The sequence below is a fragment of the Leucopleurus acutus genome, assembly GCF_964270905.1.
Source record: "Leucopleurus acutus genome assembly, chromosome: 2".
NCBI classification, from domain to species: domain Eukaryota; kingdom Metazoa; phylum Chordata; class Mammalia; order Artiodactyla; family Delphinidae; genus Leucopleurus; species Leucopleurus acutus.
In genome coordinates this window covers 57,787,125-57,806,178 of record NC_139143.1, presented here as the reverse complement: position 1 = coordinate 57,806,178, position 19,054 = coordinate 57,787,125, and the positions used below count along the sequence as shown (strand labels likewise).

The following is a 19,054-nucleotide window of genomic DNA, read 5'->3' as shown; positions in this document are numbered from 1 at the left end:
CATATCAGACAAAATAGACTTTAAAATAAAGACTATTAGAAGAGACAAAGAAGGACACTACATAATGATCAAGGGATCGATCCAAGAAGAAGATATAACAATTGTAAATATGTATGCACCCAACATAGGAGCACCTCAATACATAAGGCAAATACTAATAGCCATAAAAGAGGAAATTGACAGTAACACACTCATAGTAGGGGACTTTAACACCCCACTTTCACCAATGGACAGATCATCCAAAATGAAAATAAATAAGGAAACACAAGCTTTAAATGATACATTAAACAAGATGGACTTAATTGACATTTATAGGACATTCCATCCAAAAACAACAGAATACACATTTTTCTCAAGTGCTCATGGAACATTCTCCAGGATAGATCATATCTTGGGTCACAAATCAAGCCTTGGTAAATTTAAGAAAATTGAAATTGTATCAAGTATCTTTTCCGACCACAATGCTGTGAGACTAGATACCAATTACAGGAAAAGACCTGTAAAAAATACAAACACATGGAGGCTAAGCAATACACTACTTAATAACGAAGTGATCACTGAAGAAATCAAAGAGGAAATCAAAAAATACATAGAAACAAATGACAATGGATACATGACGACCCAAAACCTATGGGATGTAGCAAAAGCAGTTCTAAGAGGGAAGTTTATAGAAATACAATCCTACCTCAAGAAACAAGAAACATCTCAAATAAACAACCTAACCTTACACCCAAAGCAATTAGAGAAAAAAGAACAAAAAACCCCCAAAGTTAGCAGAAGGAAAGAAATCATAAAGGTCAGATCAGAAATAAATGAAAAAGAAATGAAGGAAACGATAGCAAAGATCAATAAAACTAAAAGCTGGTTCTTTGAGAAGATAAACAAAATTGATAAACCATTAGCCAGACTCATCAAGAAAAGGGAGAAGACTCAATAGAATTAGAAATGAAAAAGGAGAAGTAACAGCTGACACTGCAGAAATACAAAAGATCATGAGGGATTACTACAAGCAACTCTATGCCAATAAAATGGACAACCTGGAAGAAATGGACAAATTGTTAGAAATGCACAACGTGCCAAGGCTGAATCAGGAAGAAATAGAAAATATGAACAATCACAAGCACTGAAATTGAAACTGTGATTAAAAATCTTCCAACAAACAAAAGCCCAGGACCAGATGGCTTCACAGGCGAATTCTATCAAACATTTAGAGAAGAGCTATCACCTATCCTTCTCAAACTCTTCCAAAATATAGCAGAGGGAGGAACATTCCCAAACTCATTCTACGAGGCCACCATCACCTTGATACCAAAACCAGATAAGGATGTCACAAAGAAAGAAAACTACAGGCCAATATCACTGATGAACATAGATGCAAAAATCCTCTACAGAATACTAGCAAACAGAATCCAGCAGCACATTAAAAGGATCATACACCATGATCAAGTGGGGTTTATTCCAGGAATGCAAGGATTCTTCAATATACGCAAATCAATCAGTGTGATACACCATATTAACAAATTGAAGGAGAAAAACCATATGGTCATCTCAATAGATGCAGAGAAAGCTTTTGACAAAATTCAACACCCATTTATGATAAAAACCCTCCAGAAAGTAGGCATAGAGGGAACTTTCCTCAACATAATAAAGGCCATATATGACAAACCCACAGCCAACATCGTCCTCAATGGTGAAAAACTGAAAGCATTTCCACTAAGATCAGGAGCAAGACGAGGTTGCCCACTCTCACCACTCTTATTCAACATAATTTCGGAAGTTTTAGCCACAGCAATCAGAGAAGAAAAGGAAATAAAAGGAATCCAAATCGGAAAAGAAGAAGTGAAGCTGTCACTGTTTGCAGATGACATGATGCTATACATAGAGAATCCTAAAGATGCTACCAGAAACCTACTAGAGCTAATCAATGAATTTGGTAAAGTAGCAGATACAAAATTAATGCACAGAAATCTCTGGCGTTTCTATACACTAATGATGAGAAATCTGAAAGTGAAATCAAGAAAACACTCCCATTTACCGTTGCAACAAAAAGAATAAAATATCTCGTAATAAACCTACCTAAGGAGACGAAAGACCTGTATGCAGAAAATTATAAGACACTGATGAAAGAAATTAAGGATGATACAAATAGATGGAGAGATATACCATGTCCTTGGATTGGAAGAATCAACATTGTGAAAATGACTCTACTACCCAAAGCAATCTACAGATTCAGTGTAATCCCTATCAAACTACCACTGGCATTTTTCACAGAAGTAGAACAAAAAATTTCACAATTTGTATGGAAACACAAAAGACCCCGAATAGCCAAAACAATCTTGAGACTGAAAAACAGAGCTAGAGGAATCAGCCTCCCTGACTTCAGACTATACAACAAAGCTACAGTAATCAAGAGAGTATGGTAATGGCACAAAAACAGAAAGATAGATCAATGGAACAGGATAGAAAGCCCAGAGATAAACCTACGCACATATGGTCACCTTATCTTTGATAAAGGAGGCAGGCATGTACAGTGGAACAAGGACAGCCTCTTCAATAAGTGGTACTGGGAAAACTGGACAGGTACATGTAAAAGTATGAGATTAGATCACTCCCTAACACCATACACAAAAATAAGCTCAAAATGATTAAAGACCTAAATGTAAGGCCGGAAACTATCAAACTCTTAGAGGAAAACATAGGCAGAACACTCTATGACATAAATCACAGCAAGATCCTTTTTGACCCACCTCCTAGAGAAATGGAAATAAAAACCAAAATAAACAAATGGGACCTAATGAAACGTCAAAGCTTTTGCACAGCAAAGGAAACCATAAACAAGACCAAAAGACAACCCTCAGAATGGGAGAAAATATTTGCAAATGAAGCAACTGACAAAGGATTAATCTCCAAAATTTACAAGCAGCTCATGCAGCTCAATAACAAAAAACCAAACAACCCAATCCCAAAATGGGCAGAAGACCTAAATAGACATTTCTCCAAAGAAGATATACAGAGTGCCAACAAACACATGAAAGAATGCTCAACATCATTAGTCATTAGAGAAATGCAAATCAAAACTACAATGAAGTATCATCTTACACCAGTCAGAATGGCCATCATCAAAAAATCTAGGAACAATAAATGCTGGAGAGGGTGTGGAGAAAAGGGAACACTCTTGCACTGCTGGTGGGAATGTGAATTGGTACAGCCACTATGGAGAACAGTATGGAGGTTCCTTAAAAAACTACAAATAGAACTACCATATGACCCAGCAATCCCATTACTGGGCATATACCCTGAGAAAACCAGAATTCAAGAAGAGTCATGTATCAAAATGTTCATTGCAGCTCTATTTACAATAGCCAGGAGATGGAAACAACCTAAGTGTCCATCATCGGATGAATGGATAAAGATGATGTGGCACATATATACAATGGAATATTACTCAGCCATAAAAAGAAATGAAGTTGAGCTATTTGTAATGAGGTGGATGGACCTAGAGTCTGTCATACAGAGTGAAGTAAGTTAGAAAGAGAAAGAGAAATACTGTTTGCTAACACATATATATGGAATTTAAGGGAAAAAAATGTCATGAAGAACCTAGGGGTAAGATGGGAATAAAGACACAGACCTACTAGAGAATGGACTTGAGGATATGGGGAGGGGGAAGGGTAAGCTGTGACAAAGCGAGAGAGTGGCATGGACATATATACACTACCAAACGTAGTGTATATATATGTATATATACCAAAGAGGGTAGCATGGACATATATACACTACCAAACGTAAAATAGATAGCTAGTGGGAAGCAGCCGCATAGCACAAGCTCGGTGCTTCGTGACCACCTAGAGGGGTGGGAGGGAGGGAGACGCAAGAGGGAAGAGATATGGTAACATATGTATATGAATAACTGATTCATTTTGTTATAAAGCAGAAACTAACACACCATTGTAAAGCAATTATACTCCAATAAAGATGTAAAAAAAGGGCTTCCCTGGTGGCGCAGTGGTTCAGAGTTCGCCTGCCGTTACAGGGGACACGGGTTTGTGCACTGGTCCGGGAAGATCCCACCTGCCGCGGAGCAGCTGGGCCCGTGAGCCATGGCCGCTGAGCCTGCGCGTCCGGAGCCTGTGCTCCGCGACGGGAGAGGCCTTAGCGGTGAGAGGCCCACGTACCTCTCAAAAAAAAAAAAAAAATGAGAAAAAAGAATCACATTGGTGGAAATCTCTCTGTCTGTTAACCTATTTTTAAAATATAGCAAAGGTAGTATTTTCATTGCAGTGCCTCTCAAACTTTAATGTGCATCTGAGTCATGTGGGGATTTTGGTAAAATGCAGATTCCTTACTGTGTAGATCTGGAGTAGGACTGAAAATTCTGCATTTCTATCAAGCTTCCAGGTGTTGCTGATGTTTCTGGTCCTAGGATCATTTTGAGTAGCAAGACTCTAGAGTTATGATTCTCAAACTTACTTGATCATAAGAAGCTTTTTTTTCCCCTAGAGAGTATACCTCCAATTACTTATCTTACTGGTATATTTTCTTACATCATCTAGTAGTATATGTGGACTATCAAAATACATTAAAGGAACATACACATTTTTTCTGGTATATAATGTGAGGGGAGGCATTGTCTAAGCAATTTAGTCTTTTTTTTTCTTGAGATATAATTGACACGTAACATGTTAGTTTCAGGATTCCATCTTTGTATGTTTTGTGAATAGAGCACCACAGTAAGTCTGGTTAACATGCATCACCACACATACGATAGTTACAGTTGTTTTTTTTTCTTGTGGTGGGAGCTTTTAAGATCTCCTCTGTTAGCACCTTTGAAATATATAATACAGTATTAACTATAGAAAGCTTTTAGAAATATTTTGTACTGACAGAATACCAGCAGACATTTATGAGATATAATGTATGCTTATATCGAGGGTAGGCAAACTAGAGGCCACAGGCCAAATCCAGCCCACCACATGTTTTTAAAAATAAAGTTGTATTGGACCGTAGCCACACCTAGTTACTTATATATTGTCCATGGCTGCTTTCCTGCTACACCAGCAGAGTTGAGTAGTTGCAATAGAGACCATATGGCCCACAAAACCTGAAATATTTACAGTCTGGTCCTTCACAGAAAAAGTTTGCTGACCCTTGCTTAGATTAAAGTAAGCAGAAAAAAAAAAGTTTTCAAAGATTGACTTGATAGATTTAAAAAAAACAACTTTTAAAATGATTTTCAACTTTGAGGAATGGAGCATCAGAACCACCTGAGGAGCTTTTTCAAAACACTGGTGCACTTCATTCCTTTCAGCCCTCAGCAGTTGATACATCCTTGAATGCGTGAGTGTGTGTGTGTGTGTAGGTGGGGAGTGGTGTGGTTTGGAGGACATTGGTAGTTTGAGAATCTACTCAAATGATTCTGATTCATAAATGTGTTTTTTCCCCTATTAAGACATTTTTTAATAGAAGAACCATAAAAACCCATTATTTTATTAATAACAAAGAACAAATACATTGAAATAAGACAAGGTACATAATATATACCAGCATTCATCAGAATGCATACATCATTATAACACACAATGATGCTGCCTTCCAATTTTAATATTGCTATAGCATTTTGTAAAGTTTTTTTAAGGGTGATAGTTCAAATATTGTTAGCAGTGAAATTACCATGCTTCTCATACTGAAGTGTTGATTAATAATTTTTTAATATAACATATTCGAATCTTGGTGCTTCAAAATAAGCTATCCCAGCCAAAGCCTTGTACTTTACTCATGTTTCAGGTTCAGGGATTTATTTTATACTTTGTTTTGTAGTTTTGCCAGCTTGAAGTTAGCTAATGGTGGTTCTTGGGTAGAGGGGATTCTAAAGTGATTTTTCTTTGTAGATTCATCAATGGGTTTTACTTTTTTTTTTTTATGTTGTGTAGAAACAAAAATTCTTTAAGTGAATAAAGTCTGAGCATTTGGGAATGCTTTTCTCTTCAGATTGCTAAGTGGAATTGTAAGGGAAAAGTTTGTATGATTTTTTTATAAATATTGTATTCTTAACAAAAATCTCTTTACTGCAATATAAGCACTAAATCTCAAGAACTTTGTTGTTTGTGTTTCATTCATTTCACTTATTTTCACAGAACTTCATAGCAACCGAAGTACTCAAGCTGTTCAGTCTTAAAAAGGAGCCAAACCACAAAACAGATTGGCAGAAAATGATGAAATTTGGAAGAAAGAAAAGAGACCGAGTGGATCATATCCTGGTCAGTGTATATAACTGAACTATTTTTATTTTGACCATCTTTTCCAAAATCAGAATGTAGTTAGATTTTAAAAGGAAAGGGAATATAATTGATCTTAAGTCAATGACAGTAAATTCTTAAAGCCCTCGTGTGCTGTATTTCTTTCTGCCCCTCAGTTTTGGAAATTGCTTTCTTTTGAATTCAGTAGATGAATATTTAACTTAACAGTATTTTTGTGGGTGTGGAGAACTTGAGAAATAAAAAGTTGATTGGAAGCAAACTTAAGGTTCTGAATTGAAGAGACCAGTGTAGACTAGGGCCAGACTCCCTGAGTTTAGATCCCTGTTCTGGCACTTTACTTGGTGTGTAATCTTGAACAGATTAACCTCTTTGTGCCGCATTTTCCTATCTGCAAAATAAAGATGATATAATAGTACCTACCTGATAAAATTATTAAGAGAATTAATTTAGTATTTATATATGTGTATAGAACAGTGCCCTGCACGTAACTCAATAAATATTAGCTGTTATTTCATCATCATTATTATTATCCAGAACTTCAGCTGAATAGGATTTATTCCATTTTGCAATATATTTTCTAGCATTAGAAAAATGCCTATCAAACAACACCACCAAAAAAAAGAAAAAAGGAAGGGGGAAGAAAGGTCTTTTATTCTTTCTTCCCTAAAAGAATGTTAAGATGTTAAGTAGTAGCAGACCTTAGGAAATTCAGATGTTAATTGATTCAGGTTTATTTCCAGATATTTTCTCTCTGGACTTTATATCTTGTCTATATTTATATTCATATCATGAAAAAAAACTGTAATGCTTAAATTTATCAGTTTTCCCCAAGTATGTACCTTTCTAGTGCTTCATTTACTCAGTACTAACTTCACTAGATAAACATTTGTTAAACGTTCTTTCTCATGTCTTACTTGATCCTCACAATAGTTGTATGAGGTAGGATGGACTAATGTTACTCTGTTTTACAAATGAGGAAGTTTAGATTCAAAGATACTAAGTAACTTGCCCATCGAATAAGAGCCAGGACTTTAACCAATTAGTTCTCCATAGATCTTGGCCTCTCAAGGTGAACTTGCTCTCATATTTCTACAATAGCTTAGAGTTTGAGTTATTATTAATTACCAAGATGTTACTTCTTCCACTTTTTAAGGAATTAAAGAAAAAAGCACATCAAGAGACATTCATTTACCCTACTATCAGTTGAATTGATCATATTCCCTATAAATCATCTCTGTGCATGCATTTAGTCAAGAATTGTGCTAATTAGGATTGATGTTACAATAGTAAGCAAAATAGACATAGACCCTGCCTTCATGGATTTACAGTTTGCTGGCAGAAGCTAGCCATTAATATATAATTTATACAAGTGTGTAATTATAAATTAAATGATAAAAATAGAAGAATAGGGAGCTGTTGTAAAAGCATATGGAGGAAACTGGTCTGATGAGGATGGTCAGGAAAGGCTTTCCTGAGGAAGTGACAGCTGAGCTGAGATCTTAAAGATGAATAAGCATTAACTGAGTTCCGTGATAGAGAGAAGAGCAATTCAGGGAGAGGAGACTACACGTGCGAAGTCCTGAAATGGGAAGGAGCATGGAACTGAAATGTCAGTGTGGCTGGAGAGTGAGTTGAAATACCTGGGCCTATGTAACTTTTTTCATGAGTTCACTCTTCTTAATGTTTAGTGAAATGATACTGTTAGCAACTTGAGTTAATTATTAACAAGAAATGCTAAATAAACTGGTCACCCTCCCTACTATTAGATTTAGCCACCTCTGGCATTTGGATATTCTAATGCTTGTACATTTTAGAGAGATTGAGATTTAAAACAACAATTTTCATGACACATAAAACAAAAATTTTGCCACTAGTACAAAAGAAAAGGGTCTCAAAAATTTATACAAGTGTAATGACAAATTTATACAAGTGAAATTTCAAATACGTTTTAAAAATCATATTTATTATAAAATAATCATGCTCATTTTAGAAAATTTAAAATACTGATCAGTCAAAAGAAAATAATCATGACAACCTTATCACCTAGATAACTCTTAATTATTTTGATATATAGACTTAGAGTTTCTTTTTATACTGAGAATTTTTTTTAAACATTTGGGATCATAGTCTCTTTTGTATTCTGATTGTTTTTGCTTAATTAAACGTGGATGTTTTTCCTTATTTTTAAATGTTCCTTTATTTTATATCATTTATTTTTTTTTTTTGCGGTACGCGGGCCTCTCACTGCTGTGGCCTCTCCCGCCGTGGAGCACAGGCTCCGGACGCCCAGGCTCAGCGGCCATGGCGCACGGGCCTAGGCTGCTCCACGGCATGTGGGATCCTCCCGGACCGGGGCACGAACCTGTGTCCCCTGCATCGGCAGGCGGACTCCCAACCACCACGCCACCAGGGAAGCCCTTTATATCATTTTTAAATAAATTTATTCCATTTTATTTTTTGTGGAAATATAGCAGTCCATTGTAGAATTATGTAACAAAGCAGACAAAACTCAAGGAGCTTTTGCTCTAGTTAAGGAGACAGATAAGTAAGAAAAATAAATACAGAGAGAGGGAATAAGGGCATACTGGGGTGATTTGACTTACATTTTAACAGGACCCCTCTGGCTGCTGTGTTGAGGATAGACTGAAGCAAAGGTGGGAGTAAGGAGGCCAGGAGTATATTGTCATAATCCAGGCAAGTGATAATAGTGGCTAAGACCAGTTTGGTGGTATTGGAGATGGTGAGAACAGTTTTCAAAATAGAACAACAGAACTGCTGATAAATCGAATGTGGAATATAAGAGAAGGAGAGGTATTAAGAATAACTCCATTGGGTTGGTGTGAGTCGCTAAGGAAAGGGAATTGCCTTTTGCTGATTTGAGGAAGACTGAGAGAAGCAGGTTTGGAAGGAACATCAGGAGTTCTGTTTTGAATGTATTAAATTTGAAATGTCTAATAAACATCCAAATGGAGATACTGAGTAGGCTATTAGATATGAGCCTGGAGCTCAGGCAAGAGACGTAGGCTGGAGATGTGAATTCGGGAGTGGTGACATATAGATGGTAGTCAAAGCCAAGAAAGAGAGTGTAGACCAAGAGAGAGGAGGTCCAAGGACTGCTTCTTGACAAATTCCAATGTTTCGAGAGTTAAGAAGGTGAGGAGGAACCAACGGAGACTAAGGAGCAGCCGATGGGTAGAACCAGGAGGGTGTGAGGTCCTGGAAGCCAGGTGAAAGTGTTTCAAGGGGGAAGAATGAATCACCTGTGTCAAGTGCTGCTCATTGGTCAAGTAAAATAACGACTGAGAATTTACCATTGGATTTGGCAATGTGGAGGTCTTTGTTGATCTTAACATCAATACAGGTAGTTTTTGTGGCATGGATAAAGTAGAAGCTTGATTTGAGTAGGTTTCAAGAGAGAATGAAAGACAAATTAAGGAGAGCAAAATTGGACACTTCAAACGAGTTTTTTTGTGAAGAGAAAAATGGAGGGAAATGGTAACAAGAGAAGGGCTCTTTTAGCTTGAAAGAGATATGCCGATAGGAAAAAATTGTGATGATGCAGAGGAGAAAGGAGAACTGCTGGAGCAGTGTTCCTGAATAGACACAGATGGAATCCATGCAAGTGGAGGGGTTGGCCTCAAACTGAATATCAGTTGCCCTTCTAAAACAATTCTAACATGATAACCTATTATATTTAATATTTCATAATAGTTGCTTTTTCCAGATTAAGAAATGTATAATTTAGCTGTTGTTGCTTGGACTAGGAAAGTCCTTAATCAGTCTGTGTGTCTTTAGGCATTATGTGAGGTGAGTAAAATACAAAGAATGTATTTTTTAGATGTTAAAGGCCTCTGTTGGCCAAAAAAGAAGTGAAATCTTTTGGCTCTAGTTCTCCTTTACTATCCCCTTACCACTTCACAAAGATATTGATTAATTTACATCTTAAGTTGGCTAAGAATATGGGCTATTTTTAGCGATGTATTCTCAAAGTATATATGATGTGGAATGAGTAAAAGTAATTAGACCAACTTTTGTATATCCTTTATATACAGTAGCCCTGGGAAATCTCCCTACTGTAGGTAGAATTGCATTTACAATGACAAATCCTGTAGTGAAACTACCTAGCTAATGATTAAATCTCCTTTACAGATTAAGATCTGATAAGGTACTCAACAGCTCCTGAGTTTTTACTTACTGTTGATAAGTTCTTTCTCATATTAAGCCTAAATTGGTTTTCACGTAATGAATTATAATTTGCTTTTACAGCTTTAAGGCTTTACATAACAATTTTAATTCTTCCTACATGCCTTTGAAGCGGCTGTAATGTTTCTCAGTCTTTTTCTCCCTATTAAACATTGATATTCTCTCCTGTTGTCTGATAGCGTTCTTTTGAGCCCCTTTCAACCTCATCAGCTTTATCTCTTTGTCAGTGTCCCTCCTTAAATACACTGCTCAGAATTGACCATATACAGGCATACCTCATTTTATTGCACTTTGCTTTATTGTGCTTCCTAGCTACTGCAGGGTTTTTTTGTTTGTTCGTTTGTTTTAACAAATTGAAGGTTTGTAGCAATCCTACATTGTCAGATAATGGTTAGATTTTTTAACAATAAAGTATTTTTTAATTAAGGTACGTACATTGATTTTTACACATAATGCTGTTGCACACTTAATAGGCTACAGTATTATGTAAACATAACTTTCACATGCACTGAGAAACCAAAAAATTTGTGTGACTAGCTTTATTGCGATATTCACTTTATTGCACTGGTCTGGAAGTGAACCCACAATATCTCCGAGGTATGCCTGTAATATTTTGTGTTATTGCTTAATTAGTACAATCACATAACCTCCTTCTTTTTTCTAGATACTATCCTTTGATGAATGCAGTTTATAATCACGTTCGTTTTATTTTTAGCTATACCATTCTCATGGGGCTCACAAAAGCTTAGAAAAATTCTAAGACCCAAATCTCAGCCTGTGCTTTTGTAGTTATTTTTTTGATCCAAGTACAGGACCTTATTTTATTCCTTCATTTTGTTAAATTTGGCCTATCATTCCAAGCTTATCAACACATTTTTAGGTTCTTTCTTTTAACATAGCTATTGTGTTTCCCAACTTTCACGTCAACTCTAAAACTGAGGTACCTGCCCTCATCTAGGTCATTGCTAAAAATGATGAACTCAACAGAGCCAAAGACAGCCATAAAACACTCACTAAAAAATGATATGCCAGATATTTATTTAACACCTTCTATTTGCACTGGCCTGGCCACTGGGAAATTATAAATAAAAAGAAATCCCACAGCCTAGCAGGAGAACAGATGCACAGAATACAAAATTCTGTAGGATAATTACTACAATGGAATATGAACAAAATGGATTGGGAGCACAGAGGAAAAAGCTCTTGAGTCTTCCAGGCAGAAGCTTCCTTCCAGGTTGATAGTTGTCTTGTCCTTCAGTCCAAAAAAGTGCACATCCACCTAACTGACCTGTCTCTCTTTCACCGTCTTGTTCACAGGGATATGGTGAAAGGACATATGCTTGCTGAAATTTGGCCACATTCTATTTACCACTTTTCTCTTTTCTACCAGCCTAATACCCTGTCCAAAAAAAAAAAGTTAGACTGACTTTTTAATTTAATTATTTATATATAATACATATTAATTTACGTACATACACACATACATATTAAGGAGCAGCAGCAAGGGAAGTGTGTGGTTGAATAGAATAGATTCCCCAAACCAGAAGAAAATGGAGGCATATTTGCAGGTTGTGAGATCTCTCAGTTGCCACAGTTGAGGTTGCAGACTGGGCTTTGTGCTTTCTGATGGCTAGAGGAAAAAGGGAAACACGATGTTCTTACTGGCTGGGAGGGAAATAATTCCTGTTCTTACAGAGGAGCAAAGCTTTTGCTATACTGACGAGGCACAGTGGGGACTCATCACGGCTTCACTGAGAGATATAATGGATAATGTCCTGAGCATATGTTCCTGCTGTAAGGGCAAAAATGATTACATTAGGACAGTGTTTCCTAAATTTTATTATCGTATAGGAAATTGTTCAAGGAACAAATTTAATAATAAAGGCTGAGAGAACTTAGAAAAAGGAAAGGTGTGCAACTTTGTTTGAACAGATAAACAAATTCATGGGAGATAAGAGATCTTTTATAGGGGACACACTTATTAGCTTTTCCAGAACGTGATTCTCCCTCAGCACCAGGTTGAGAAGTGTTGCATTAGGCTGTTGCTTATAGCATCCTTCATAAGAGAAGAACACCTGTTCCTTTGTGTCTTAATAATATTTCTTATATAGCCACACAATTTGATTCTTTGACCAGATACATACAGGAAGCTCTGAATTAATCAAGTTCCTCTACTGGTGGACTTCTGTTTAGAATAGACTGATATACATTGCGAAACTCCCAGAGGGAGATTTCTAAAACTTATTTGACCATATCACCCTTTTTGGTGGTATTTCTGTCCAGGGAGCATGCGTTAGGGAACAAAGAAAGGGATATTTTACATAGGCTTCAAGCAGCCTCACCAAGGAGAAAGAATGCGGCAGCCGCCTTGCCACATACCCGTCAACCCCAGCCAAGGGTGCATGTCTGGCAGCGCTGCTCTCCCACACTCCAGAATGGTGTGGCCTCTCATCCAAGAGTCTTCTCGTTTCCTCGTGCCAGGAATCAGAGCACAGGTTCCCCTCTTCACTTCCGCTGCCTTTTTCAAGAGGAAATTGTGATAAGTGCAAGTTAGGAGCTTGTTGTCACATGGCTTTTGGCAAGTTAGACTTTTGGTTAGAGACCCTCGACACCGCAGTTAACTTTGCTGAATTTGTGACTAAAACAGGGTTTACAATCTACTCTCTCCACCTGGCCTCCATCTCACTCACAATATCATTACATACAATAAGTCTAACATGTTTCTCTTATAAGTAGTTTTTAAAAATTTATTGTAAACAAGCAAAACGTCTTGGGCAGTTCATTCTAATTTGATTCCTTTGGTTTACCTTAGGAATCCCCAAATCCGAAAATGCAAAAAGAGCATTTTATATAAAATATAATACAACAGTGACTTTTAAAATAAACTTAAGCAATAGTACATTTAAAGAATACTCCAATACCAAAAAAAAATGGGGGGGGGTGGAATTCCCTCACGGTCCAGTGGTTAGCACTTGGCACTTTCACTACCGAGGCCTGGGCCTGGGTTCAGTCCCTGGCCAGGGAACTAAGATCCCACAAGCCACGCGGCGTGGCCAAAAAAAACTCCAATGAATATGAAATTTTACTCATTTATTTACATACTCCAGAATCACACCTAATATTGTCTTGGATATATGCATTTTATAATTGTAAATCCATATATCTGAAAATTTGCATTCTTCTACGTATTCTCCTATGTTGACAGAGACAACGTTCTTGTAATCCTTAATATCTATAAAAATACTGGAATATTGTCAAGGTTGACAGATTTGAAGCCAGTTTTTATTTGACAGTTGAGTTTTTTCAAACTTTTTGCAGCTTTAAAAGATCTATTGATGTCATCATATAAATTACCTTTTTTTCTCTGAGTTATTTCCTTGGGTTGTAGTACGACGCGTGGGGTTGCAAAGTTAGTGAGTATCATTGGTTCCTAGCTTTTGTGTGACAGTGATTTTCTAACCTTTCTGTTTTCTAAATTCTAGGTACAGGAGCTCCACGAGGAGGAGGCACAGTGGGTGAACTATGATGAGGATGAGTTATGTGTGAAGATGCAGCTAGCTGATGGGATCTTTGAGACCTTGATCAGAGATACTGTTGATGTTCTGAATCAGATCAGTGAAAAACAGGGGAGAATGCTACTTGTGTGACATCTTGCAAATAAATCGAACACTGAGTGCTAATATGAGTCCTGGGCCTTTCTGCCTCCTGATATACACCCCATCTCCATCATAGCAAGAGTGCTTCTGGACCTTGTACCTGTTCTTAAAGACTACTGGTTTGGAGTTCATGGGACAATGAGGTATATCTGGTATTACAGCCTTAGCCTTTAGAGACTGTCCACTGGAATAACTGGTTGTTTTCGGTGGGCAGGGTCTGATGTTGACACACAGTGTAATCCTACACCTCTTGTTAGCATCCCTACTGGGTCTCAGATGAGGGCTGAAAGCACCAGACTTACCTCTTAGCTTAGACTAGGGTATCACTTCCTTGAGTCTGAAGTCAAGCAAGAGAGGTATATAGATGTGCATCATACCATTTTTGAAATGGAATCCTGGTTTATACCATGAAAGTCATAAATGGACATTATAGTCTCTAAACAGTATTAAACCCTGAACTACTTTCAGATAGGCAAGTTTAGTAATGTGTGCCTATTTCCCCTTGTGGAGTTCATTTCATTTTGTTTTGAAGACCATTTTCTTCCATTATTGCAATTGAGCAGCACCAAGTGGACTGTCAAGTTAACAGACATCAGTGGTAGCCTTGCTTCCTGAGCACCATCTAAAGAATTTTAAACTTTTGCATTATACTTAGTTTTTTCTCTGTGAGCATGAAAACAAAGAAGTGCCCCCACTGAAGACTGGGCTCACAGGACTGGTGCAGGGCTGGTTCTTCCACCCCTTGTCTACCCCTGCACTTTTCTTACTTCTTCTGAACCTCTGCCAGCTGCTCCCAGAATCACAGATCCTCAGGACCATCTCAGGCATCGAGGCGTGGCAGAAGTGGAAATAATTCATTTTGGCCTTCAAACTTTAAGCTCCCATATCTCCCCAAGAAGTCAGAGACGCTGTTACTTGAATGATTTAGGAAATGAGTGTGTGCACCAAAGACAAAAAGATATTGTCTATTGTTTGTGTGCTTGTTTTACGCTATAGAACATTTTTTTAATTTATTTTAAGATAAATTATTAAGTTGAAAATGTATGTCCCTATTCAGAAGTGAAAGATTCTTCTTGTAATAGTTAAACTTCTGTCTTGAAGCTTCTATGGTTCGTAGTCTTTGCACAGGAAACTTACGGTTTTAACAAACCCATACACATATTGAAGAAGGCAGTTTAATTCAGTAAAAAGAAGATGAGCTCTTCTAAGATCACCTGCAGTAGCAGGAATGGGGTAAAATGATTTAAAGACACTGTAAAATTCAATTCTGCCTCTCTTGCAGCATTGCTTCTCACAACTATTACCTGTATCTGAAAAAAATATATAGACTCCAGCTGCTATGTTAGAGCATGTGTGATGCTCTCCTGGGACCTCAGTACCCTGCCTTCTTGACTGGTTTCTCTGAATCAGTCCTGTCCTTCAAGTAATCTAGAAGAATGTGGATAATCTTAGGCGTGAATGTAAATGCCTTAATATTGAAGGTCCTGATTAGAAGCATGATATAAGACATCCACTGGATTCATACTTAGAAATATCCTGGAATGTTATAACTTCAAAATATGTTAGGAAAACCCCAAAGATGGTATAATCTTTAAGTGTGCATGTTCATTCATTTCTGCCTCTTTCCTCCCAACTTGCCTTTGCGTCTCCAATGTTTTACTATGCACACTTCCATTCCTCTTCGGTTCCATCTTATCATTATGAGAAACTTATTGAAATAATCATTGGAATACTTGCATTTTGCACAATGACTGGTATGATAGCTCTTGACAAATAAGGAAAGCACTGAAATGTTGTGACTGGGTCTCGGGAAATGCTCAGATTGATGTTGCCAGCATTGCTTCTCGGCTTTTGATGTTGAGCTCTAGTCTTGTAGCCATAATGAGCAAATTGACTAAGAGAAGCTAGGGTTTCTTGGGGTTATTAACCAGTAGTGTGGAGATATTATTTTCATGTGGCCAAGGAAAAGCGAAGCCTTTTCTTTTCAGTTTGTGTTATTTGGAAGACGGAAAAACATCTTGTCTACATCCTTTGGCTGTTTGTAGGATTACATAGTCCTTATGATACTGAAACTTTACAGCTGCTGTAAATTTTTTATAAATGAATATGAAAATAATATAATAGGAATATAGGTTGTTTTTCTACATACTCATTATTTGGACCTAAATAAATTTTTAATAATGTTTATCTTTACTCTTTATGACATTGTGATTCCAAAAATGAAAAAAATGATATAAGTCCACGGAATCAGCAACCTGGACTTAAAGTTCCCTGGTAAGAATGCTGCCAAGAATGTGGCAGTAGCAGTCCTAACATACTCCAGCTGTCTTTACTGTCTTGAGAATCCTGGGTTCCAGATAAAAGAGGCAGGAATGGATCAGTCTTACTCTTTGCTAGAAATGATTATCCATAGTTTGGTAGCAGAAAACAAAGGAATCTATAATTAGCAGATTTCTTATTGCTTTAACTATTTGGGTATAATTGAAAAGGGGTTAATTGTTAGCATTAGGAATGATAAACATGGATACCCAGCCACTCGTTCCATATTGGGATCTTTTTAATCAAGCTCTGCCTCTTAACCAAGAATCTAAATATTCCCTCTTTGTAATCTTTGTTCCTTCTCCCCACATTCCCATCCTCTTTCACTCTTTCTTCATAATTCCTCTAAGAAAAAGATCTTTGCATCAGCAGTAATATCTTTTAGAATAATAGCACTATCAGAATTTAGCAGTAAACCAACATATAGGCTTCAGATTTATTTCTGAGTCCAAAATAATTTGTGCTATCCAGGGTACTTCACTCTGGGTTAAATAAGTACAGGGTATAGATTCCCTCTTCAGGTCTAAACAGGAATTTTTACTCTAGGGAAAAGTGGGAAGAGCTCAAAAGTAGTTAATAAGGAAGGTAATTTGTGTTTCTTTTATGTAAAAGAAAGGAAAATTCCTTCTGTGACTACAGGTCTCTGAGAAATTACCTTTCAAAAGAGATTTCATCGCTCATAAGAGTGTTGTGGCCTATTGATAGAAACAATTTTGTTCACTTTCTTGTCTTGAAAAAAAAAGTGGCCTTAGCTTTTTGCAATACTTGAATAAAGTGTGTACTCGCACAGCGTTAGAGACTCATAACTTTTCTGCAAGAAGTTCAAACTTACATCTTCTTTTACTACCTTAAGAATACTAGTGAATAAAACATTAATTCAAAGAGCAAATGATAGAAACTACAATGATGTTTAATGCAAATTGTAGAAATTTACATGTTTACAAATCATCTTAAACTGGTTGTGCAGCAATTCAATAAACTGTATTATAAAAATGTGAAGAAAAAATGTAAACTGATGTAAAGGAGGTACTGTCATTTTAATTAATCTATATTTAATAGCTTTTCCTTCTGAACTTTGCAAAGCCTTCTCGGTAAACACATTGCAAAGCATTCCCTGGGAGGCCCCGCCTCCCTATGTGTACTGTATTGTGCAGACATGAAAAACAAACCCGTTTACTGTGTATGTGTAAATAGCCTGGTCATCAGGCCTTTTTCAGTCAATAGTCACATCCAGTGCAACTTTGCACAGAAGACTTAGGGTGTGGTTTGTAAGTATGATCTGTAAAATAACTGGGATGAGTTCCCATGTACACCTGTGTAAATAGATTTGTTAACTGAAATGTACTTTAAGAAAAGATGAAATGTGTAAATAAACTGATTTGTAAATTAATTTCATGTCAGGTGTTCATTTTTTTCACCTTCTGAGCCAAGTTTAGAAAGCTAGTCTCCATAAATAGTCTCCATAAAATTCACTTCTGATCTGTTATTGGGTGGCAGAGCACTTATGATCGAGCAAAAGAGTAAAGACGAGCTGCGCGTAGGACCTGTTTACATAAATGCCATCCCCACGTCCATCTGAGCAGCCTGGGCTTTGACATTCATAACTCACTCCTTCAACAGTCCTTGCGCCCACCTTCGTGTTCTGAGCACTGTGCCCAGTGCAGTGGAGAGAGCAGACGACAGACATGATCCCTGACCTTGGGGAGCTTAAAGTCTAACGAAAGAGAGTCATCAAAAAATAATTTCAAAAACAATGTATGCCAAATTGCGGCAAGCCCTGCAAAGGAAGCATACGCTGGTTTGAGAATATATATTTAATACAAGGACCCAACAAGAGTAGGGGAGTGAGTCAGAGAAGAGTTCCCTGCTGAATTATAACTTTGTGTTCTATATCGATGGACTTCTTCCCTGTAATTCAAGGCAAATGTCTTTTCTCCCAAATGACTTGAGTTCCGATCACCCTTTACAAAGTAACTTGTGGAAATGTCACACAATTAAGTGGGTGATGAGGAAGAACAACCATCTGATGAGGTGTGGCTATAATTTATTTCTAGAAATATAAGCTTGGAGATTAGAGCTGGAAGAATAAAAGGATTGCCAAGGTGGAAACGGTTGCCATTCAGGATTATGAATCATCTCTGGTCCAGCAAGTTAGACGTAACCACCACCATCTCACCTGAATTCCTCTGGTAGCCTCCTGATGGCTATCCCTCTTACAGCTTTAACTCCTACACAACCATGTACATTAAAGAAATTCTCAGAAAAAGATCCCATATTCCAGCAAGTTCTAAGTTCTTCTGACTCATAAAACAGATATTTGAGTGCCCACAATGTGCCAGATACTTTTTGTTGGTAAGTCATGATAGTAATGACAGCTTGAATCTTGGAAAAAAGACCAAGTACCTGTTTCCTTGAATCAAAATATATGAAAATAGTATTGATAGATGGGAGGATGGTGGTTGACACAGCAGAGCCAGGAATGGTGAGACCAACACTGGTGAGACTTACAGAGGTGAGTGCTGGAGAAGCAAGCCAGTGCTCTATAAAATCCCAGAAAAGCTCAGAAATTGGAGGCCGCGACTGCCACAGAGAAAGCTGTGAAGTGTGGCATTGTTTAAT

The 19,054-nt window shown here is 37.3% G+C and overlaps 1 protein-coding gene across 3 annotated transcripts in view; it reads left to right on the top strand.

Moving 5' to 3' along the window:
- Positions 1 to 17,776, top strand: part of CEP350 (centrosomal protein 350) — a 139,534-nt gene extending 121,758 nt beyond the window's left edge. For all 3 annotated transcript variants that reach the window (XM_082834429.1, XM_082834430.1, XM_082834428.1), the window contains exons 37-38: positions 6,135 to 6,257; positions 13,943 to 17,776. In XM_082834429.1, coding sequence (XP_082690555.1) covers positions 6,135 to 6,257; positions 13,943 to 14,107 — 288 coding nt within the window. In that variant the 3' untranslated portion in view covers positions 14,108 to 17,776. The remainder of the gene's footprint in view (positions 1 to 6,134; positions 6,258 to 13,942) is intronic.
- Positions 17,777 to 19,054: the final 1,278 nt, after the last annotated feature.